General features: G+C 38.3%; 1 protein-coding gene across 21 annotated transcripts in view; it reads left to right on the top strand.

Annotated features, from left to right (window-relative positions):
- Nucleotides 1-24,968, top strand: part of SLC10A7 (solute carrier family 10 member 7) — a 155,013-nt gene that overhangs the window by 12,238 nt on the left and 117,807 nt on the right. For 13 of the 21 annotated variants that reach the window (XR_013925739.1, XR_013925740.1, XR_013925742.1 and 10 more), the window contains one exon: nt 2,840-2,915. Coding sequence is in view for 16 of the 21 variants with exons in the window: in XM_080373752.1 (XP_080229878.1) it covers nt 2,840-2,915 (76 nt within the window). In the remaining 5 variants the exon portion in view is untranslated. Of the gene's footprint in view, nt 1-2,839; nt 2,916-5,806; nt 5,893-10,475; nt 24,201-24,968 lie in introns of those variants that run through there. The other 8 variants (XR_013925741.1, XR_013925743.1, XM_080373754.1 and 5 more) reach the window with 4 other exon arrangements.

Below are 24,968 nucleotides of genomic sequence, written 5' to 3'. Positions count from 1 at the left end.
TCCTAATGCCCTGCAGCTGTAGTTCTTACTCCCTAGAAACAATGAAGTACCCTAATGAAAACATGGGAACAAGACAGGCTTTGGCAAAGTTACTTCCTCATCATGCATGTTTAGCACAGCTTATGAGCTGTGGGAGCTAGCAGATAGTTCTCACAAAGGCCTGGAAAAATAGACATATGTACCCAAGGGCATGCAGCACCCTTTACACAGGGTGGCTCCCCGGGGGACTGTAGTTCTCCATTACTCTCTACACAAGGTTATACCTAAAGGACAGTGTCATGCCCACAGCCTATTTCCTGTCTTGCTTCAGAATGAATGGTAGATTATTATGTCCTCTATAATAGTCTGTTTTGCTGTAAATATTATTTGAGAGGCAGATTCAGGTGGTACCAGCTTTTCATCTGTGTGTCTACAGTTGTATTCTTCCTGCTCTTTCATGCCTGGGATGATATTAGGAGGTTTGTTGCTTTGCAATTATTTTGAAATATATAAAACAGAGGCTAAACCATCATCATCCCAAGCATCTTTTAAGTTAATTTTTTATTAGATGACTAGGTTTTGCATTGACAAGTGCCCCTTTGAAAAGGAGCATGAAGTGGGTTATTAATGTTTGCACAGATTCACCTCTTCTGCCACTCCTAGCATATAGCATTTACGGTACAGGTGGTAAGGCACGAGATACAAAGATCTGGTATAAGAATTGGCTTTGATAGTTCTGCATCTAAAATATGTGACTTTGGACCCTGTTACTTTGTTGTCTGTAATGTATCAGCAGAACAGGTATTATTTATCGCTCTTCAGCAAGTGTTTGGACCTCTGGTGTTAGTGCATATAGTATGGCCTGTACCAGTGGAACGTTTCAGTTCATTGGTTGTTACCTGTAGTAAGTAATCTGTTGGTCATTAGAGGAATTTGTGTATCGGTAGTATTGTGTGTAGTTGGTACAAAGCAACAAAAATCTTCACAGGTGCATGTTTCAATACACCTTATTAAAAGTATTTCTGTTTAGTGTGTACCAGTCTTTTGTAGATAACTGTTTTCATAGGAAGAATATTAAAAACCATAGCTTGATAGTGATTTTTTTTTTTAATTCCAAATGTATTCTGTTAAATGTGAGAGGGTTAACAGAGCTTGTATTATTAAACTTTTCCCTTATAGTGTGGAATATCGCTGCCAGCTGAGATGAATGCCCTTGCACACATTTCATGCCTTTCTGGATAACTCTGAACTTAATCCACCCCTTATTAGTGCAGGTGAGAAGTTCAAGGAGCTGGCTGCCAAGAGACCACATAGAAGAGAGATAACAGTATCGCAACCGGTGTAGGGGATGGACATCAGACTCACTACGTCTGCTGTATATTTTTGTATTTATTTCCAAACTTTTCTGTGTAATTTTTTTCCTGTATTTCTTTTCTCTTCAAAATGAGCTTATCCTGCTAAGTGCTGACAACTCTCTGCTTCCATAGCTTATTTCAATGTAAGCTAAAGGTTCTGTATACTTCCAAGGTGGTGCTTGGCACTTTGTGATTGGATTTGTGTAATGCTTACATTGGTTGCCTCTTTCCTTTTCCACAGTGTCTGTAGCTGACAAACTGAATACCGTCATTGTCATTTACCTGTTTCTTCTGTTTAAGCTTTTTGTATATTTGCAGCGTATCAATTGCACTGTAATATGCTCCCTGTTGTTTGGATTTAATACTTCTTTTTGCTACAGCTTTTTGACACTGCGTTTCTTGGGGATGGACTAACACAGTTACAAGTGCAAAGCAGTTCACCGCTAGTAGCTGATTGTTCTGAACTAGAATACTGTCTCAAACTCCAATACTTGAAAACATGTAGATTCCATACTTTTGGGGGTTTTGCAAAATATTGTGTCCCATACCTTACTGTTCTTTCGAAGTCAAAACAGTTGTTCTTCAGAAGCCCTATTTTACTTAGGCCCAAATTTAATTTTAAACTATGGTATAATGTTGTTGTTGTTTATAACTACACATTTTATCCAACTAATTTTTGTAATAATCAGTTTTTATGGACTGTCTTTGGAAACAAAGGAAACCTCACCATTTTTTCTTACTTTGCAACAGTATTTACTATATACATTGATAATTTTGCTGCACAATCAACAGAAAAAATGACTACAATAATGTGTATTTTAGACTTCTAAAATGCATGAGAAAGCTTTTGATGTTTTGATTAATGGAAGTCAGGTGATTTTACCAAGAAGTGAAAATATGCGTAAAAATGAAACATTTGATGGGCTTTTAATGTTCAGGAAATCAAAAGCTCAGTTGTGATTTTTCTTTTAAACCTTTTTTTTTTTTTTAAGTAGGAGTTGATGAAAAACAAAGCGTAGTGGGAACCTGGAACAGTGAGCATGGTTCTTCTTACTCTTCTACTAAGCAGAAAATGTTTTTCTTGGTGAACAGCTTTTTCAAGAAAATAGAAGTTTAGTTCCTTATTTTTTTTTCAAAATAGCTACGTGTATCTCAAAACACACTACAAACTTTACTATATCAGGACTTGTGATGCAGTTATCTTTGTGATAATTGTAGATATCTTTGTGAATGTTAAATACAGTACTACAGATGGGGAAATGAAGTCACAGAGAAGTTAAGTGTGTGTATTTTTAAATGGTGGTGTGACTTCACTGTAGGGGTTGGTAAGAGATGGCATGGAAATAATGCCAGCTGGTGCAGGGCTGTAACTGTAATGCAAACTGATTGGGTTGCGCAGGTGATAAGATGATTGTTTCAACTCAGCTATTTGGTATTTTAAGGTTATAGGTTGCATAGTGTTTGCATTGTGTGAGGAATGTAACATTTCTTTTCGTTGTTTTCAGCTTGCAGACAGTAGGCTGCATGCCACCTCCTGTGTCTTCTGCAGTAATTTTAACCAAAGCTGTTGGTGGAAATGAGGTGAGTTTTCGTTTTGGTTTTGAATGTTTTTTTTAAACAGAAATTCAAATATATGTTTATGATCAACTCATGTGGCAAAACACTGACTGCAATGTAGTTTGTAAAAAATTCTAGAATTAAAGCTTGGGTATCGTGTTGGTGTCAGACACGGGAAATAGTGGTGTTATCTGCTGACATTGGTCAAACTGAAGCTGAGTTTTATGAGGTGGTAGGAAGTTTTCTGATATAAATTGGTGTTAGGAGATTTCTGCTTATTGCTGCACTGTAATTCCTAACAATATAATGATCATATGCTGTGTACTGGTTATCTTGCGGAACATTAGCTTTGTGCTGAAGGTCTGCCCTTGCAGTGATTGTTTGGATGGTGTTTAGTATTAAGAGGCCCTCAAGCTTGAAGTTCCTCAAGCTTGAAGCTGCAAATGTAGCAAGAGAGATGATGGAGACACAGACATCAATTAAAATCTTACGTTATTATTTGAGACTGCATGAAAGAAAAATTCTGGGAACATGGAGTTCTCTGACGGTAAGGCAATGCAAATTCCTCAGCAGATAGGAAATGCCACAATTGAAATTGCTTGTGCAAACTAATTTTGGTCACATTATACTTCTGCCTTAAAACGGTATATGCTGATACAATTTTGGACTGTTTCTTTAGGCACAAACCACTTGATATTTTCAGGAAGACCAGCGTTTAGGAAATTAATCCAGGTGTGATATTAATGAGGTTGTTTCCTTTAGAACTGCTTCCTCATAACTGCTGAAGGTGGATGAGACCTAGTAGGTGAGGAAGGGAGAGGCTAACACTAAAAGAGCTTGGTTTTAAGGCTAGGGTTCTTGAGATGCTGTGCTGGAAGGTTAGAGCCAAATCTGAATTGCACGAGGTTGGGTGAGTCACTTCAACCACATTTTTTAAATATGGCCATTAGTTGTGTACTTCTCATTTTCTGAGTTCAGACTCTTGGGACCGATTAATGTCAGCTTTGAAAAACACATGATAGCACTGAAATAGATTGAAGTTGTACTTTGTACTGACAAAGTGCTGTTTAATTGCTCTATCCTCTGAAGAGAGACCCAAAGCATTTCAAGTCAAGCATCTCTAATTACGGGCAATCCTGATGCACATTGCTGTCTCCCAGTTTGCTACCTGAAAAAGAGTCATAAATTTGGCTGATGGAGGTGCTGTGGAACAATTGGTATAAGGAAATAATTCAAGTACCTAATAGTGATCAACAGAGAAATGAAAAGTTTTCTAGTTACGATTCTAGATGTAGGTGCTGTAAATTATATAAAGATATCACATAGTGAACAGTGAGGATAAAATGAAGTATTGAATGAGTGCTTATTCAGTGTTAGCACTGTCTGTCCTGTCCTTAGAACAAGGAAAAGATCCTCTGGAAACACATGGGGATATGATTGGTTAGTTGAAGGCAATATCATACAGCTTTCGTGTGCAGGAGGGAGAGAGTTGCTTTAATTTCTTGACCATTAAAGTTCACTTTTTTGTGGTAGTGTTCTTCTGGGGTGGTGGGAGCGTTCGTACTTTATACCTGCTGAAAAATGGAAACTTTCTGTCATGTGAGGCTTGTGTAAGTAATTGTATAAATCACTGACAAAGTAAGGTTGAACCTCTAATTCTGTATCAAACTGGTATTGGAGGAATGTAAAAATGCATACCTAGTGATTTTTACAGATAGTTGCTGACAGTGAATCAAGAATTAGGTTTTGGGATTTGAAAGTTCTCAGTCAGGCTCTAGGAACATACGCAAAAGAGAAACACGTTTTAAACATGCTCAGTGTAGACAAAGTATGTGGCAAATTTATTGCCAAACATCAGCAAGTTTCCAACGCAAACGTATTTTTGGAGTTTCATGCTTCTGTGTCATTCAGACTACTGTTAATTTTTCTTCTGAAAAACAGCAAATCACATCCCTCGTGCTAAGGGAAAAGACCCTCTCACATCTCCTCACCAAATTTCACTGAAGCTGTGATTGATGTATTTCTTTTTCTGACATAAGCAGAGCAATGCATTTTTTCCCATTTAAATGTAAATCCATTCTGATAAGCGAAGAATTTAAACCTGGGAGTCAACTGGAAATATAAGTGTTTGTACTGTGGGAGCATTTGTTCATAATAATGTCTCTTAAACCACTTTTGCCTCGTCAAGCATGTATCCCTTACCTGGAGAAATTGATTTGTCTGAGGGTGTATCTACACTGCATAATGTAATATGAAGATAAATGAGCTTGCTCAGAAGCAATACAGTGAAGAAGCTCCACATGAACTAATTAGTCTGAGAAGTGTCCTGCTGCTGTAGAGTACAGGCACACCCTCAGTAAGTGCTCTGAAAACCTCTTTGGGTTTCTTGAAACACAGCATATGAGAGCTGTGGTAGTTGACGGTAGTACGACAGTATAGAGGGTTTCTGGTTTTCTTTACCCAAGTAGGAGTGATTGTTGAATGTCAGCTTGGACTTGGGTTTTTCTCAAAGGAGTATCAGGCTCTATGCCATGACTTGCCTGGGGCTGAGGAAACACAGGTTCTATTTTTAGCTGTGTCATTTACTTGTTGGGTAAAAGTGGGGTGTCATGTCTCTGGGGTTAGCAGTAATGGGTAATGGCAACTTTGAAGTGTTTGAAGATCAGTGCTGAAAAGCCTTACCTAAGAGCTGTATTTTATTGTTCTGGGACAGGGTTATTAAGTGTTTGGTCAAGTGCTTAGAGAGTCATTAGAAGCTACTTGGATGGGGGATTTTGCTGCGTATCAGTTGGAAAATTCAGTTGTAAGATGATAAAAGGAAGAATTTTTTTTTAGTATTTCAAGAATCTGTTTTTTTAATTGATAAATGCCTGAGGGCAGAAAATAAAATGTTCTGCTTTTGTTGGCTGAGGAAGGTGTGGCCAAAGCTGATACTAAGAATTCTGATTAAACTGTGCTCCTCACTGAAGTTAATGTTCTGGGATTGTGAGTATAAATCCAGGTAAGTTAAACTTTATTATTTAACTGTCCCTGTTTAATAGCAACTACACAATCTACCAATGTTTATTTTCCCAATGGTTGAAACACATGGTATATCAAAAAAAGTGTATCTCAGCTTTAAGTTCTCTTTATCCGTGTATAAGAATAGAACAGCAGAACAGTTACTCAAGAGTGCAAATATAAAATTGTCCAAAGCAAACCCAAGTCTTCTTCCTATACATCATTTGATCACCAACCCTGTGATCTATTCTACTTTCAAATTTCTAGTCTTAGTGTCTGTTAGGTGTGCCTTCCAAACTCTACCACGTTAGCCATTTGCCTGGTAGGTGATCAGGTGGAGGCTGGTTTTGATGGTTGGGGTATTCCAGAGGAAATCAATCTTTATCAGAAGCCCTTTGTCAGCAGTAGCCTTCTATTAATAAGGGAAGATGATCAAGATCAAGACATTTAGCACCTTTGCTTGTTGTATCTGTGGCATTATAGTGGGTGGAAGCATTATAAAAGGCTTCCAAGTCTTTTGGTGTTTAAGGGTGAAAATTGACATCTTCACTTAGCTCTGATGTGTGAGTGATTTGGTGGCTTGTTTTAGATGACTGGAGAGAGCCTTCTTCACAAGTCCTAGGGATTATAGCGAGGAAAAGATCCTTGTCACTTTACAAGAAAGACATGGAGAGACAGCAAAGAGATTGTCAGGCTGAAAGCCAGTAGCAGTTTTTATAGGTGTATTGGATTTTTTTTTTGCCATAATCAATGGAGGAGATATCCGGTGTTGACATTAACAGAGTGGAAGAACAAAGGATTCTAGCTGCAAAGAAAATAATGGAGTGACTAGTTCTGTCTCAGTATTTCTTGTTACACGAGACTTAAGACAGAGTTTTCAAATCTCATTTTCTTACATACTGCCATTGATGGTAGTGGCGGCAGCAGAGGTGTTTAGCTGTTCAAGACAGTGTTTCTGTATTGCTTAAGATTAACGTGTGTGCTAGTAGTGTTATAGGTACCGTGTTCTGAAAATATCTGATATGTGGCATTGTAAGATATTTACCTGTGGTTGTTGGAAGAAGGTATGGTGGAGATCAAAACTGCTGTCCAAAGATCAGCCTATATAATTCAGACTAGCTGGTATCGTTCTATCCAGAGAGGTGTTGGCTACTGTAAGTGGTATGGAGGAAAACTCTCTGTGCTTTCTGAAAATCTGGGCTTTTGAAGGAGAGGAAGATTTATGGCTATTCTGTCTTTTGTTTTGGTGGAAGTAGCAGTTCTTGATGTGATGAGCAGAAATACGACTTGTCTAGTAAGGCTACAAATTCACACCTATTGACTTTGTGACCCATTCCTAGTTTTTTTCAGCTCCTCTCCCTGGTTTCTGTATGATGTGTGGTTTGTTCTCTCAGCTGCCTTTCAACTCTTATTTCTTTTATCTTTTTCTCCCTCTTCACCCTGATTTTTCCATCATTCCTCTTGTGATCTCTTCCTGTATGGTGTTAACTTTCATTAACCCTGTAAACAGCTTTCTAAACCAGCCTATTCCTAGCTTTTGTTGCAAATGCATTTAGTTCATCAGCAAAGCCAGTTTCAAGTACTGAATGTGATTTTATGGATGAAGGCCCCAGGTGAACAAAAAAATGTTCACATGTACACTAGCAAAAAGTAAGGAGGGAGCACCATGAGAAATCAAAATCTAATTTTTAGTTTGATTGTATTTTCTCAATGATTTAATTGTTTCTTTCACCAGTAACACTGGTGAAGTCTCTTGATTTGTGAGGAGGACAGTCCATGTAGTAAAAAAAAAAGTTGGAGTGAAAACCAGGTCTCACTTTTGTTTTTTGCTCTTTTTGAGTCATGAAGGGTCAGGATTTTAGTGACATTGTTGCGTCTGACAGCACAGAAGGCTTTTCTGTGTCATTTTTTTTTCAAAATTCTTGTAGTTCTTCAGTGAAATTATAAACCCCAATCCTTTAAAAGTTGGCTTCTAACTGTGCATTTCTGCGAGAGACAGACAAATAAATACATCAGCATTTCAAGGTGCTGTAAAGACAAACCTATTAAAAGCTTGGAGATCCTCAAACAGAAGTGCTGTAGAGGTGCTGGATATTACTACAAAGTATTCAGATGGCAAATGTCATACTCTTCTTAAGAATCAAAGTAATGAAGAAAAGAGATTGAAAATTAGATCTATAAGTCTATTATCAGTTTGGGAGAAAAACAATTTGTGATGACTTTTATGGCAGCTTAATGACATATTTTTGAAAAGTGTAACATAATAGGCAAGAGCTGTGATAGAATTGTACAGATAAATCGTGGCAGACAGTTCATTTTATTGAAGAATACTTGTGGCTATTTTGCTATCTCATACACAACAAAAACATTGAGGTTTTTTTGTTCAGTTAAGCTGTAGCTTGTACAAAACCTTATAATCAAGGTGCTGGGTGGGTTGGTTTTTTTGGCAAGTTTTGTGTGGATCTGCTGTGCCTTTTGTAAAATGTGTTGCATATGCAAGACAGGATTTTGAAATATGAAATAGACTAATGAAGAAAGCGAGAATGGTATTTACAAAGTAAGATAGAAAGTAAAGAGTTCTAGTATTGATTTTTAGATTTGTTTTTTGAAGCAGATGTAGAACATAAAACCAAATATAAACTTGCAAGGTCTACAGCTAGCCTTTCTGGAAAAGAATCAAGGAAGAGTAGTAACATTTTGCCAACAAATTATATAAAATAGTTTAAACTGATATTTTAAAACAAAGGGCATATGCATACTCGCTGAGAAATGATCACTGGAAAATTCCATTTGTGAGTGGTGTTTTTTTGATTTTGGCTGTTTTTTGTTTTTTTTTTTTTTAAGTAAAAACAAAAAAGTGAACCCTAACACTACCGTAAAGTCACAGGAAAGATATTGATTTATCTAAAAATACCTGAAGTTCTTTGAACTGTGTATACATGTACATGAACCTTTTTACAAACAAAATAAAATGAATAAAAAGAAGTACAAGCTCTAATGGTTTGAGATTCATACACTGATGCACTAGTGTACCAAGAGTATTTACCCTTGGAAGGTAACACATGAACATTATGAAACAAAATCGTTTAAGGTCTTTAAAAAAACTGTATGTGTCATGATGTGTAGTTGTCTACTATAATACAGTTTTTTCTTCTCTAAAAATAAGTACAATTTTACAGTAGTATTGTCTAAAATTTGAATTCCAAATTGCATTTAAAATATACATATTTTTAGGTTTGTTTATGGAAGGGTAAGTAATTTCATTCTATTGTTTTTAAATTTGATACTGTAAAAGGAAAAACCTATAATGAAAATGTGTTTTTATTTCCTAAGCAATAAATTTTGTCTGCCTACACAGATTAAACAGTTCTAAATGAAATTGTAACTAATTCTACCATTACATACAGCACTGAAGTCTCTGGGAAATGTATGTGGGTGTCAGAGGACAGATTTAGGGAAGATATCTGTACTTCACATGTACAAATATAAAGAATTAACTGTGTCAGCATAAGCCTTGTATGTACATAGGAGCTGTTGTGCTATTAAATTCACCCACTCTATTCTAGTATTACAGTCTAATTTTTTATGTATCCTAAGAGTTTACTTTTCTTCTATCATTACTGTGCTTGGAGCAGATGGTTTTTATTGAAGTATTTATTGATACTTAGGGTTTTTTCCTTCCCTGAGTGGTGAGTGCATTTTATATCCATCAATGCATAGGAGTAGCCCAAATTATTACTTACAATATGAATTTCATCACTATAATGTGTCCCAGTCACGCAGCTCCATTAGATATCTCTAGAGTTCCTTATTGTCTTCTCAAGTCTTCTATAACCAAAAGCAATTGTGGAATCTTCTGGGCTTCTTCCCTCTCTCACTGTTCTGCTTTCATTTATCACTACCAGTTCTAATACAGATTCACTACTAAAACTGTTTAGAATGGAAGGGATTTTCAAAGGCATTAATCTCTGCTTTTAGTTATATAGGAGCAAGTTCAGGCAAACAGTGAGGCTTCTAAGTCCCTGTATTTGAACACTTCACCTCCAGATTCCTTACTTGGCTTGTATGAAGTTTCAGATTCTCCCAAGACCTTTGAAAAGCAGCTGATTTACTAACCTAAGGTGTTGAGGTTGAGTTGACTTGGATGAAGTAAAATCTTTGAATCACCTGGTTTACAGTACCTCTAACTCAGGGTCTTTCTTACGGCTCATACGGTATCCAGGGAAAAAGCCACTCTCCTGCACTTGTTGGAGTGTAAGAGATTTAATTTATGTTCTTGCACTGCCCTAACCTCTTTAACTGCACAACTTTATGTACTGTTAAGATGTATGATCCAGAACTTGCGGTTCTGTGCATGTTTAGCTTTCCCAAATCTGGGGTGCTTGTAGCAGCAGCTCTGCCATAATCTAGAATGTTGTAAAATTGCCAGTTTAAATTATGCTAAACTACTTGGGCTGTGGCTGGAATCTACCTGAAATCATTGTAGCCTTGTTACAGCCTTTTTACAGCTATGTTTGCCCACTGTCTTAGATCTGACTTTGTAACCAGAGTGTTCTCACAGGCTTTGCTGTTGCTATTCTACAGTGCTTGGCTGGAGACATCAGTTTTTTGTCTGCTGTGGGATGTTCAGTGACTCTGAAAGCTGTTTGTGGCATAAAGAAGCCAGGACAGAAGAGAACTCTTGCTCTCATGCTTGCAAAAGTGGCCGTTTAAAGCAAGGTGGTTTTGTATTTGTCTTGGTCTGCAGGTTAATTCAGTGTAAAACTATAGTGTGCAAGAGCTTCCTTTATTTAGCAGGGAGTGCTGTATGAAATGCATTGCATATGCAAAGCATGCATTTTTTTAAACTATTTGAACAAATCATTAATACTTCTATTAAAATATTTGTGGAGAGTGGAGTCTACTGCCCCACTAAAATTCAGCTACTGTACTCTGATGTTTAATCTTTACAGCTGTTTGAAAGAGAGAATGCAGATATTTTACTAGCGAGGGAGGTGTTACCCAGTCTCTCTACCTCAGTCTTTGAAAAGAAAGGCTATCTTTTGGAGAGCAGTGGAGACTGGAAATATTATTCTGAAGGTGACAGCTTCAAAAAGTTACAAGTGGTTTGTTTGCAGTGGAGTGTTTTATGCAGTCTTCATTCCATTGAATGCCTGCACGATGCCAGTGTTCAGCTGTGTAAGGGCTGTTTTCTAATGGCTTGATTTTGGCAGAGCAGTGTAGTTATTTGTCTACTGGCACCGAAACCCAGTGAAACACAGTTCTGGTTCTGCTGTCCCTCACCTGTTTGCTTACAAAGCAAATGCTAATTTAATGTTAATTTTAATAGTAACAGAATGATTATGCAATAATCATTGCATATGTTAAGATTGGTGTTAAATCAGCAGAATGGAAACTATTCAGCTTTGTCCGCTGCTTGTAGGCAGTTTATTTTCTACCATGAACAATAAAGATGGTTCCTTTGACATCTGTTCATGTGTTCACCTGTCTCTGTGGACCCCTTGCACAAAGGGATACTGCTCCAAATGGTTTAGCATGGCTGTTGGTGGGCCCTGCATTGTGACTAGGAGTGAAAACATGTATTTTATAAAACCAGCAAAAGATAATATGCAACAATATTGATTGTCAAAAATGGAATTAATTCAGTATTTATTTCTAAAAAGAACATTTGGAATGATGATGTGTAAAGCATTGCTAACATTTTGATATCTGAAGAATACTTTATACGTTTGACTGTTGGCAGCTCACTGCAGAGAAATCAAAATTAAACATGTCTATTGAGAATACAAAATGCCCTTTAGGAGTGTCTTCGGTGGATTTACTCAAGGATAGCATTACTGTTCTTGAAATGTGCCAGTTCTGAACACTGGCTTGTAAAGAGATAATGTTACCTTGTTTCTCCTTTCTTAAATTTGTCCTTTGTGTGTTAAAATCAAAGCTTCAGAGTATTTCACTTGGTAAAGTTTTTTTTTTTTTTCTATCCAAGCACATTTTTGTCTGGTGTGACTATATCTGCTTAGTGGCTACTGATGTAGGAAAGAAAACTATCAGGCTTGCAACGTTAATAGTTCTATAATTTATTTTCTTTAGCTCTGTTTTTGGGTGTGCAATACAAAGTCCTGATTTGTGGAAATCATAACTGTAAAACATGAGGCAGGTATTTCAGTTAAAATTACTATTGTCTTTAATTCTTTTTCAAGAAAATTAAATTGACTTTATTGTCCTTTTTTCATCATTATGATTATGAGAGAACATTGTGAAGGTTTTTGTCTTCTGAATTGTTTGTCAAATGATTATATTCAATGCATGTTAAGAAAACGTGTTTTGCATTCTATGAGGAAAACCTCATTTGTGTGAAGAGGCAGAACAAATTTCTAGATTCCTTTATATAAATAAGAATAAACAAGCCCATATTTATTTAAAATGTTTTTATAGAAATCTTATGAGAAGATAGAATATTTTAGAAGTGTTTCCCAGTTTGTAGTATTCTTTTTTTTTTTTTTTTTTTTTTTTTACTTTTTGTTCATTTGTTAGAGCATTTGGCAAAAAATGGGAGAGCAGTAGAGCAGCAAATTTTCTCTGATTTCAAAGGATTATTTAGGCTCCAGTTTCTGGAAAATATTTGCCCTATGACAAGATCTGAAAACAGCATACTGCTGGTAAACTGTTTCTGGACATGCTGAAGAAAAGCCGCATGCCTCCTGGGAACCCTTTTTCAGACATGCAGTCCCCACAGCTGGGTGCCTTCCTGCTCAGCTAGGATTTTTACAGGCATTCCCTTGTGCCTGTGGCCTTTTCTGTCTGAAATCTGCTACTTCTCCTGCTACTTCTAAATTATCAAGGATAGAGGGGAAACGGCACCCCTTGGAATACCTGTAGCAGAGGCTTAAACTCCTGTATTCACATGGGAAGTCCCTATGAGAAGGTGGTAGTGCTCAAGAAAATTTGAGGGGCAGGAGGCTTGCAAAGGAGAATTCGTTAGTGCGTTCGCTCTACTGTGGGTGCCCTGAAAGCACAACAGCGCCTGGTTATCCATCTGTGTGGTGGGGAGAAGTTTTACAACTAAATACATCCCCACCATAAGCTGCATTTCCAGATTGTTTGCTTTGCTGGTGTTGTGGGTCCTCTTGCCACCCTCACCTTAACTTCTGAAGGTCTGCACTGCTTGCCTCTCAGAATCCTGCCCTGCCTGGGGCCCTTGTAAGCATCCCCAGGGAGTTGGCACCAACTGCCTGGCGGCTCTGTGAGACAGCGTAAAGCAATGTTGATGTGGGAACTGGTAGGAGCCACGGTCACTCTTGGCAGTATGTTATCATTGGTTGATGTGCACTTAACACTCTGAGGCAGTAGCTATGTACTTTTTGACTAGGGCTGCAAGGCAGTGCTTGAATTTAAGGTAAATAACGTTTCTGAAGGAATTTTCCCTAAGATTCAAGGGAACAAACACCTTGTCATATATTGAGTTGGATACAGTAGTTCTGACTTAATCTATTTTTAATGATAAAGGGTTGTTTAGTAAGAAGTACATGAGCAAACAAAGCAGGTAGTGTATTTATCAGCAATGTCAACAGCCATAAACTAACTAGGTGTAGTCTAATGCAGCAATTCTGGTAATTATATGGCACATAAACTAAAGAGAATATTAGTGTGCTTGAACTGAATTGTGTTTCAGTTGGTAAGTCCAGAGCAACACAGTATATTTCCTGAATTACTTTGCCAATTTACATATGCTACTACTTCCACGAACTTTTGAAACTCCCTGTTCTAGCAGATATTGTGGATTATTGCAGCAAGATACCCAAAATGTTGAATTTCTAGTGTGTGGATGACTTTGCTTAGCTAGATCTTTTTGTTGTAGTATTTTGTAATGATCTAAGTTAATTTTCTTTGTTAATATTGTTGCAAAATATCTGTAATGTATACAGGGATCTATACTTCGATACATACTGTGTGAGTGTTTCAGCTCCAACTGCATATCCAAAACCTTTTAAAAAGAAATTTCAATGAGCCCCATGGGGCAAAGTAAATTATTACATGTGGTGAACTCTTAAGTCATAGACCAAGGTCATGGCAGTGAGAGTGTATTTCAAAAAGGTTTTATCTGTGCTTGGAAAGCAAATGAAATCTCTCATCATTAACTTTAGAATTATAGTTATAAGAGGATTTTCACTAGAGGTGAAAGATCAAGTTCATGGCGGACATAATGGAGTCTGAAAAGTTATTTCTCAGACATAATACTAGGGCATGAAACATTCACTGAGGTTTTCGCATTATTGATGGGGAGTTTACAGCCTCTAATCCAGATACAGAAGATGAGAATCATTGTGATTATTGCTATCTATTGTGGCTTTATTTCAACCTTTAGATGGAAAAAAAACCCCTCTTTTTCTTTTGTAATGCTGTAAAGACTTTTAGAAAAAAATCCTAGCTTTTCAGCTGTGTCAGTTTTTGTCATAGGATACAGATAATCCCTTTCTTAGTTAATAACAATAATCCTTTTATAGAAATGTAATTTAGTAAACCTGAATGATCTTCAGTCCCTAATGAATTAATCAAAGCACATGTGTGTGCAGTGATGTTGCGTCTCTGTCCCTGTTTGTTGATAGTTCACATAAACCAGAAACAAATTTTGAAGGGAAATGGGGCAGAAAAGCGTAAGTGGAACTAAGGTTTTTAGTGACCTAGACTATTATCCTGTCAGCAGAAATGGATATTTATTTGTCTGTTTATTCAACAGACTTTTTACATTTTACTGGACTTTGCATGTGTGCATACATGCATTTCAGCGGTACCAATGAGCAGTAGAAATGTGCTCAATAGTAGAGAGTCTGAACTCTGTGCTTGCGTTTTGGGAATGGTTTTGCAAATGTCTCTGCCAGTGACAGCACTTGCTTGTTCACAGAGTTTACAGTGCTCAATCTGCTTGTAGAAGCGTTGAGATTTGCCAGTTATGTACTGCATTTCAAAGTAGAGTATTAAAACAAGCACTGGCAAAACCAAATCCTTTCATATTTGTGCTTTCACTGTCATGAAGGTTATTACATTTACAGGAAAGTTTCAGCTGTTGTGATTTTATTCAGAAGAGTCTGTTTAGTCCTGTTTTCATGCCATTTCTAAGTAAAACTTAAGGTTTTGGGGGTTTGTTTTCTTAATGCTTCCATCTACTTTAAGAAGTGATGTTTGTTAAAATGTGCATTTGTTTCCTGAGTTACAACTACAAATAGCAAATACGTAGGCATTTCTGGCAAGTGATATTTTAATTTCTTTGAAAATATAAAAAATATGAACTGATACAACAGTAAGAAAATTCTATAACTGGAACTAGAGAAAGTCAGCTCTAAGAATGGCTGTCAGGTTTTTTTATTCTACTTAAGCAAAGTAGTTTGTTTCAAAATGAACATGTTTTTAGGGAAACTTCATACACTCAATGTATATGATTTCTTAAAAGTCCTATGAGAAGAGGAAGCATAAGCTGTATTGATAAGTTACCTGTAATTCAAGAAATGACAACATTAAAGTTGGGCATAAAATCTCAGTTTTGATCTATGGATATGTTTTATGCTTCTGTTTTAAAATGGCATGTGAACATGCAATTTAGAAAATACATCCTATGACTTTTTTTTTCTGTAATGTTAATATCATATGTGTTATCCCAGAAATACTTGCTGTACTTTCATTATCCAAATGGTCCAGAATATCTGTATTGAGTGAGACTTTCTATATAGGTTATGTTCTCTAAGGCGTATATTTCAATAATTTAGTCAATGGCCTCTTTTACACATTTTCTCTTCAATGAGCAGTGCAATCTCTTTTGTACAGTTGTGAGGCATTTCTATTTCTAAGCGTAGTCACAAATGTCTGTGACCTATGATACTAGGACATTTTTGCTATTCATACCACCTATGTTGATGACTTCTGCATGACTTGATTCTCTGCAATTTATGATCTGAGAAGCTCAGAACAATAGATATTATTTGTAAGTATGGAATACCCAGAAAAACAGGCAGTATTGTAAAGTGCTGTCCTCAAATACTTCTGAAAATGAGTCACTCCAAGGCATCTCTGCTTCATAAGGGGGCCGCTCTCATGACCCCTTGAGTCACAAATGCCTATGTTGTTACATCTAGGTTTTCGAACTTCCCAAATACTCCTAGCAGATAAAACTCAAGAGTAGTTATCTTCTGCAAATAACAAAATACCTACTCTGCAACCTTTCTTTTCTATTTTCTTTAGAGTATTACATTGAAATTAGTTGAATTTTATAGGTAACAATTTTCTCTCGTTTTAGATGTATATAAATTCAAAACAGTAGCCTCTGCATTAATTCTGATTTACTTTGTTATGTAAGTGGGAAATCCTGGAATGTAATGACATTTTATAACCCAGGTACTTTGAGTTTGACAGTTTAGCGCTGAGTTGTTAACAGGATTCAGATGTGCATTTCTGTCTTTAGAATGTGTAAAATTTCTTTGTCGTTGTCTTAGCAGTATAGTTATGCTTACTACCTTCCCAGCTCTTCCCCCCTCTGGTATTTTTGCATAACATAAGTCACTGTGCCCACTGTGTAAGTATCTTGTCTTCTCTCTTAAGTGATCACACTGACTTTCATTTCCCTCCTCTTTCAAATCATCAGCCAGTTCCAGCATGTTGTTTGTAGTCTTTCTTGCTAATACAAAACCACAGTGAAATCTGCAGTAGTCTTCTGTTTCCCAGACTGCCTGGTCTTAGTAGCAGTCAGTGCTTTCAAGAGATTATTTTACTCAGGCAAATTGCTTGTTAAGCTAACTTATCATACAGTATCTTGTGAGGCAGATGGCTCATTTAGCAACACTTCCAGCAGGCTATGCTCATGGTTTCTGCATCAGCTCTTGTGTTTTTATTTTTTTTTTGTTTTGCTTTGTTTTGTGAGTGGTGGGAGGCAAGAGTGTCTTTTTGTACCCTCTAATAATTTTTTGCAACCCGATGCAGATGTGCCATACAAGCAGATTTTATGGAGACTTTATGTCTTTCAGGCTTCAAATTCTTTATAAATTGTGTGAGGCAAACAATGGAAAATTTCATTTTCTCAGGTTATTTTTTCCTTTAGAGCATATTGTAGTATGCTGAGACTTTATTCTGAGCCTTAGATGTTTTTACAAAACTGGAAATAGTTGAATTTGGTTTTCCTGCTAATTAGCACATGCCAGCTGCCACCAGCAAAAGAACACCTGTGCTGCTAGTGAGAGTACCTGGAAACTTGGGCATGATTCTTCTCCTTCATCCTAGTGAAAATCAGATATTCTTCTGTTGAAATCAAAGCAATGGACTGGGTAAGTGTAGGAAAGAGTCACAAATGAAAATTGGGTCTATGTGATTTGTAGTACATGGCTTCCAGAAGCAGTAATTGGCCTTAGCTGGTGTCCTTATGCAAAAGTGTGCAGTTGACATGAAGTGCTAAGTAGTATGTACAATGTCTACTGTACATTAATTACTGTCTTTTTGAGAATATAGTCTTTGTTTCAAATAAATTGTGCATGTAAATTTGAAATAGAAAAGCGAAGAAAAGTGTTGTTCATACTATAAATCAGGGGTCCTCAAACATTTTAAACAGGGGGCTGGTGTGCGGATGAAGTGGTAGGCAGTCATCTGCGGCTGCTTGGTTCCCCCCCCCCAACCGCCGGCAGGGAGGGGGTGGTGGTGGGGTTCTGTAAATACCGGGGGCCGGATTGAGGACCCTGGGGGGCTGTATCTGGCCCGCAGGTCGTAGTTTGAGGACCCCTGCTTTAAATGCTTCTATAGACAGAGCTTTATTTGTGGGTTAAGTGTATGCCATTCTCTTGAAACTAAGAGTGATCATACTTATTTTTTTTTTTTAGGAAGTGTGTTCATCAGGAAACATCACTAGGTTTTCCCTCTGCTTTCTCCTTATGCAGATATTAGAGGAGTATAAAATCATTTTATTAGCTGACGTGCTGTTTAATTGCAAGGTAAGAAACAGAGCTTTGTGCAGTGGAGGAAATGCATTCTTCCATCTGCATTCAGAAGCCTGTTTCCTCCAGCCTTTATTGGAGGTAAAGACAGCCTCCAAAACCCAGGAGAATTTAATCAAAGTAGTTTATGGATGATTTTTCCTAGGTTTGTTCATACATACAGAAATAAAATATCTAAATCATGAAGAACTGCATATTATACATACAGTCAGCAGTGAACTATAGAGCCATGCTGTTAAATGTCTTAGATTAGGAAAGAAGAAAGATGTTATAGTTGTATTATACAGCCTTTCAAATATATGTTGGAATCGGAAGCCCTATTTAGAATTTAGTACTTTGGCAGGATTAATGGTTCTGCAGTGAGATCAATGCTTGAACTATATGTAAGTTAAAATATTGCTCATTAACTCTTTATGATATAAACTGACTAGGTTCGTGGAGGAGTTCCAGATATTGTTCAAGGTGGTGGTGCTAATATCCAAAATGGCTTTTCCTCTCTCTGTTCTACTGTAATGACAGATAAATGGGAGCTACTCCGTTCCATTTCCAAATTAGGAGATGTGTTAACATGGATTTTGTTTGAAGACCTTTTTTCTCTGGAGTTTGTTTTCATACTTGATTTACCTTTCTAAATATATGTTGGCATTCCTGTCATGGCTACAGTGCTCACTTCTTCCAGCTGTTGAGTTTAAGAGAATGGATGCGGGGAGTTTTATTTAGTGTTAGAAAACCTCACTGAATAGCTGTAATTTTGGAGTAGATAATGCAAGGCGGCATCAGCTACCAATGTTTGGATACCCACAGAACAGAAATCTATACTTAAACGGAGGAGTGTTTATGTTCTGAAGCATTTGCTTATTTGCTGTTGGAGTCCTGGTGATGGCATATGGCTTTGAAAATGTCTGTAATGCATATGTCCAAGCTGTAACTGTAATATTCCAGATAATCCTATAAAACCAGGCTTTTAGACACTGTGAGAAATGTTTGTTAGAACCTATATCTATATCCTCTGTATTTTTTCTGTCTTTAATATGAAGAATTAACATGGGGTTTGTTTGCTTTATTGACTAACTGTTTATTGGGGACAGACATCTTAGTAGGGCCTGTTGTGATAGGATGAGGGGTAATAGTTTTGAAATGAAAGAGGGTAGATCTAGATTGGATATTAGGAAGAAATTCTTTGCTGTGAGGGTGGTGAGGCACTGGCACAGGTTGCCCAGAGCAGGGATGGGGCTGGGAGCAACCTGGGCTGGTGGAAGGTGTCCCTGCCCATGGCAGGGGGTTGAAACTAGATCATCTTTAAGGTCCCTTCCAACCCAAACCATTCTATAATTTCCTGTGGATTTTGTGAAGTGGTTCTTACATGTTCATATGTGGAGTATTTGTTATTGATTTAAAAGGAGTAGGGGGGAAGGTGTGGGATGTACTATTCAAATTTTGTGGCAAGTGAAAAGAAGAGGGTGTATAATGAATCATCTACAGTGCATAAAATGCCAAAATTAAAATTCCTGATAGCCTTTACTTTCTTTTTTGGTGTTACTTGTGTTAATGTTATCTCCACTAATACAGTCACATGCTATTTTTAAAACATATTAGTTTGATCTGTTCTAACTTACAGTGTTTTTCTTATTACACTGCAGTCTGGATTGTTCTGCAGTAGATGATGTATTAATAAATACAATACGAGTTTTTAGTGTGGTGGTATGGAATATTTTATGACTTGTTTCTGTTTGCAAGCTGCAGCAGTCACAGAAGTCATCAATTAATCTATAACAGACTGATATCATACCAAAGCTTTTAAGAGAGACATTTGTTGAGCATGTATTGTATATAGAGAGCACACAAAACAGTTTATATTGTTCTGGTGCTGCTGGTATTTTGAAGTTTAATTATTCAGACTAAGCCACATTCACTCTAACAACATAGCTGCTTGGTGAGAAAGCAAAGGAGAATTTGATTCATATTCAGAAAAAAATTGCATAACAACTTTCTGAATATCTCAGAAGTATGTTGAATTGTTCAGGAGTGTTATTTTACTGTTGATATGATGTAACTAAAGCTAGGTGAAGCACAGTTGTTTGTGTTTTTTTGGGTTTTTTTTCTTCTTGATCTGTTACCGTCCATTAGGAAACAGCTAAAATACATTTGGAGTAACTTTTAAGAAAGTAGGATGCTGGGTAACAGCATGATCTCTAGTAAAGTTCAGTGCACTATTTTCAAACTGCTTCTGTCTGTAGCACCTTTTTAAAGGTTTTAGCAGCAAATTGGATTTTTTGGGAGCTGATGTGATATGGCAGATTATTCGGAGGTTTCTCCAAAGCTCTGTTCTGAATGCTTTGAAAATACCCTGAAATGAAGCAAAGTTAAATCATATAGCCCTGCCTTTAGAAAAGTATTAGAATCTGAATTTATTTAGTGTCCATTCTTTTTAACTTGCTCTTGCCAATGGAGGGGAAGAAAAGGTGTGGTGGTTAATTGGAAACAAAAAGGATACCCGCACAGAAGTACTCTTGTCCTTATCGTTATGTGCCACCCCGGGGTTTTAAAAATGATGCTGCGTGGCTGGGATAAAGTTCATAGTATGGCTGTACTTACTTCCCTCAGAAAAATCCATGGGAGATGTTTATTTCTTTCCAAGTGCCCTGGTTCTTTCAGTTGCCAAGTGCAGGCAATAAGCATGCACTGAGAACACTTAGGCTATAGGGGCCCTACTGTAGGAAGGATACAGGAGCACCAGTATAGGAAAAGTGCCTTCTGCAGGACTGCTTGCAACAGTGCTTGTCCAGCATCACATCAGACGTAACCTATTATGATTTGGGGAGGATGGGAATCTGATGGATCCGAGTTTGTGGCAAAACCCAGGTAGCCTCTGATTGTAGAAGAGCCTGGCCTCAGAATTCAAACCTTTCTTTCTCTGTCTTTGCAGCCCATCTCACCCCTGTGGGTTCAGTGTATTGTGAACTGCCCTGTCTCTAAGCCCAGAGCAGCCACTCAGGCACTCGGCTGAATCTGTTCCAGTTGTCAGAAGGTCATACTTTAGGAATAACACTGCTGGCAGCTAAAACCAGTGAATTAGTCAAAAATAGAGTGGATGTTGGAGTAATTTTTTGGCAGGCTTTTAAAAACATTGTTTGATCATGCCGTGTGTTGACCTTTCAATAGAATCTTCATTAAATCCACCCATTACTTGCAGGTTTTTTTACTTCTCTTTGCCTTTGTTACATGTTCTTTCCTGGATTATCATTCATTAGCTTCTCCAAAGAGATTAACAGTTCCTTAAAACAGGATCATGTGCATTCTGGTGTTGTGTGTGAAAGCGGACCTGGAGAGTGGAGAAGCCACAGGATCCCTATAGAAATCTGAAGACAATTTGATACCCTAGTCCACTCAAAAATCTGCTGATACTGTAATGTTTTTTCCCTTGCCAGGACCCTCCTTGCCTGGTGTCATTTCTTGAGCTCTCATGGGATGAGATTAGTCTAAAACAACAAAGTAGCCAGATGTCTGGTTCTGAGAGAGTCCCAGAGGCCAGGGTATGGTAGGCAATAGTAATCACTTGGGGCTGAAGATCAAAGATACCTGAGAATTACTTATGGGCACATACTATGTGTCATTCCCATTATTAACAGTCTGAGAAAATTTGTATCCCTAATTAACCCTTTTGTTGGTTAAATTTTCTTGCCAGTACAGCCCTGTCCGTAATAACTATTTGTTCTTTTTGGTGCTGTTACATATAAAACATGTTAGTTTAAAAAAAGAAACCAAAATGCAATACTCTCATAGTAGCAAATTTATGTAACCCTTCCAGATACTTTTTATCATGGTCATTTGTAAATGTCAGATGTTAGCATCATTTCTTTTTGTTTACTGTGCCATACTTAGGGCTGGTGTTATTCCTATCCAGAACTGTGTCAGTAAGATTAGTTAACTTGTCAGGGTAGTGGGTTTAGTTCATTGCTTCCTAATCTAAAATGAATTAGAATCTAATCCCAGAGGCAGGATGTCTGCACATCACTGCTTTTTCCTGTAGTGATATTTCTAATGAAATGCTAATTAATATTTTCAGTGATCAATGTTTGTTTGTATTATATACTCTGAAATAACAAACCAAGATTGTAGGTGCTGTCTCTGAATTCTTGTAGTGCTTTTAGAATGAGTGGCACCTGGAGAGAGAGAGAGAGAGAGAGAACCTGATTGCAGCCTTCTGTGCTTTTTTGTCCTCAGGTGAAAATATCAAGGTTGTAAGTGGAATGTCTATTTTACTAAATGATGACAATGTCTGCACTGTAGGACTGAAGACTTCGAACAGTTTTTCCTAGCTTTTGAATAGTCAGCTGTAGTTATTGGAGATACCCGTTGTTTGTTACTACTGCTAGAGTTTCACTTTCTTTAACATGATATAACATTAATATGTGGTAAATACTGAAAAAAAAAATTAAAATGTGGTAAATCCACACTGTGTGTGAGTGGGAGACTCTGATTTTTCTGGTCACACTGAATGTGTTTGTACTTTATTGCCTATATTACATGGGTTTAACAATTTTAAGAGACTTAATTTTGAGTAGTGAGTGCGGAAAAGATCCCTGAAGTGATTTAAAGGACTGAATTGATTTTACCTGTTTCAGTCTCAACAGTCTCTCCTCAAAATATTTTATTTGAGCAAGAAGCCCCCAAACCTGACTTGCCTCAATGTGTATTGCATTTTTACATTTTCACTTTTGACACAGGTACGCCTGCTGTGTGCATCTTCCAACATGGCCATGATTGCTACTCTGTTGTCCCTATTCCTGTTCACTTGCATAAGTCATCAGTCTTGCTCTACACCCAAAGGGGTGTTTAAAAAAAATAAATACCAGCATCTACAGAAATTTGAGGGCAGAGTTTTCTGATGGTGCAGGGTTATTTAACCTTTCAGGCCCTATGGCTGTTAGTGGGTATAGCCAATCATTAATATTATGTACCCCATTAAAATTCTTATAGGATAGGGACAGGTACTCTGCTTCTCAGGGACACAAAGGAGGGAGGAGCTGTGTAGGAATGGTTCACAGGCAGGAAGCAGCCGTTTCCCTATGGATGTAGGCACTCTGGATTTTGGATCATTTGTTGCCATTCATGTGCCGTAATCCAGGTGCATGGGGCCTCACTGTGACTGCTTGGGAGCCACATGCTGCTCAAAAGATTCTGGCTGGCTATCCTGATATGAAGAAACCAACTCTTCATAACACTTGGATTCTGTTTTGCACAACCTTTGTGGGCTGTTTATTTTCTTACTTTTCTTTCTCAGTTGCTCCTTTGGGAGGCATTGCAGCAGTTTTGGTTGTCTGCACTGCTCTGTTGAAGGTCACAGTCAGCACTAGAATAGGTAAAATCCAAGTGTCCACGAGGTCATGTCTGCAGAGGCCAGTGTGATCTTTTTTTTGAGTTACCTTACGCAGGCAGCAAGGTGCTTCCCATAAAGGTGTTGAATCTGTAGCTGAGGTTTTGGGAGAGCCCTACCAGGGTGGATTTGCAACATACCTGAGACAGAAATGCCTTTCATTTTATTCTCTTTTGTTATCTGCCTAAAGCTCTTGGAAACTAAGAAGCCACAGTTACTGTCGACAAGTGAGGACATGACGTTGTCTGCAAATATTACATTAGTGTATATTAGTAGAAGCACTCCCATCCCTCTTTTTGTTTACAGGCTGGTAAAACATACATATAAATTTTGATCACTAGTACCACCTCTCCAGTTTAAGTAAAAAAAAAAGTGACTGGATCTGAATGTGGGAGATTCAAATGCAGTGCAGGAGCAGAGAAAAGCACTGCAGACCTACTTCTCCCTGGCTGATGCCAGCTACTTTTTATGCTGAGGGATGAAGTTATGAGACACTAGTGGTTATTAAACCAGTAATTAAAGTTTGGAACTGGCAAAATTACTGATTTCTGCAGTTAGATTGTCCCCCAGTTTCTTGTTCATGTAGCACATTTCTTTTCTGTACCACAAAATGTCTTGGGGACCTATAAAATGATTCCTTATTTGGACTTAAGGAAAAACAGGCTTTAGAGCAATTGAGTAGACTTGGGAGTAGGTGTAAATATGTTATCCAAGTGTATTGGGTTTGCATGGCAAGGCTTTCGGGGGGGGGGGGGGGGGGGGGGGGGGCGGCGGCTACAGGGCTGGCTTCTGTGAGAAGCTGCTGGAAGCTTTCCCTATGGAAACTGGCCAAGGCTGAGCCCATCAGTGGCAGTGGTAGTGCCCCTGGGATAACGTATTTAAGAATAGGGGAAAAAAACCTTGAGTGACTGCAGTCAGAAAGAGTAGTGAGACTCTGTGAGAGCAGCAACTGCAGCCCCCAGGCTGGGGCTTAGGAGGAGGCCGGGGGGGCTCCAGGCCCGGAGCAGTTTCCGCCCCCCCGGCAGCCGCCGGTGCAGCCCCTGGTGGGGCAGGCTGTGCCCGCGGGGGGCAGATTCCACACACACACCCCTCGGCAGCCCATGGAGCACCCCGCGCTAGAGCAGATGGATGCCCAAAGGAGGCTGTGACCCCATGGGGAGCTGACGCTGGAGCAGCTCCTGGCAGGACCTGGAGAGAGGAGCCCAGGCTGGAGCAGAGTTGCTGCCAGGGCTGGTGAAACACTGGAGCAGTCTGTACCTGAAGGATGACACCTTGTGTGAGGGACCCATGCTGGAGCGTTTGAGAACTTTAGCATGCAGGAAGGGCTAGTGTTGGAGAAGTTTGTGGAGGGCTCCCTGCTGTGGGAGGGAACCCAGGCTGGGGCAGGGCAGAGTGCAAGAACCCCCGCCCCGAGGGGGAAGCAGTGGCAGAGACAGCATGGGATGGACTCACCGTAACCCTGTTCCCCTGCACTGCTGGGGTGGAGGAGGGAGAGAAAATCAGGAGGGAAGTTAAGCCCAGAAAAAAGGGAGATGTGGGGAGAAGGTGTTTTTAAGATTTGGTTTTATTTCTCATTATCCTACACTTATTTGTTTGGTAATAAATTAATTCCCTAAGTTGAGTCTGTTTTGTCTGTGATAATAACTGGTGAATGATCTCTCCCTGTCCTTACCTTGGCCCGTGAGCTTCTTGTTAGGTTTTTCTGTCCCCTGGCCAGCTAAGGAAGGGGAA

The sequence above is a fragment of the Falco punctatus genome (assembly GCF_963210335.1).
Source record: "Falco punctatus genome assembly, chromosome: 1".
NCBI lineage: Eukaryota > Metazoa > Chordata > Aves > Falconiformes > Falconidae > Falco > Falco punctatus.
This window is presented reverse-complemented; position numbering and strand designations above follow the sequence as displayed.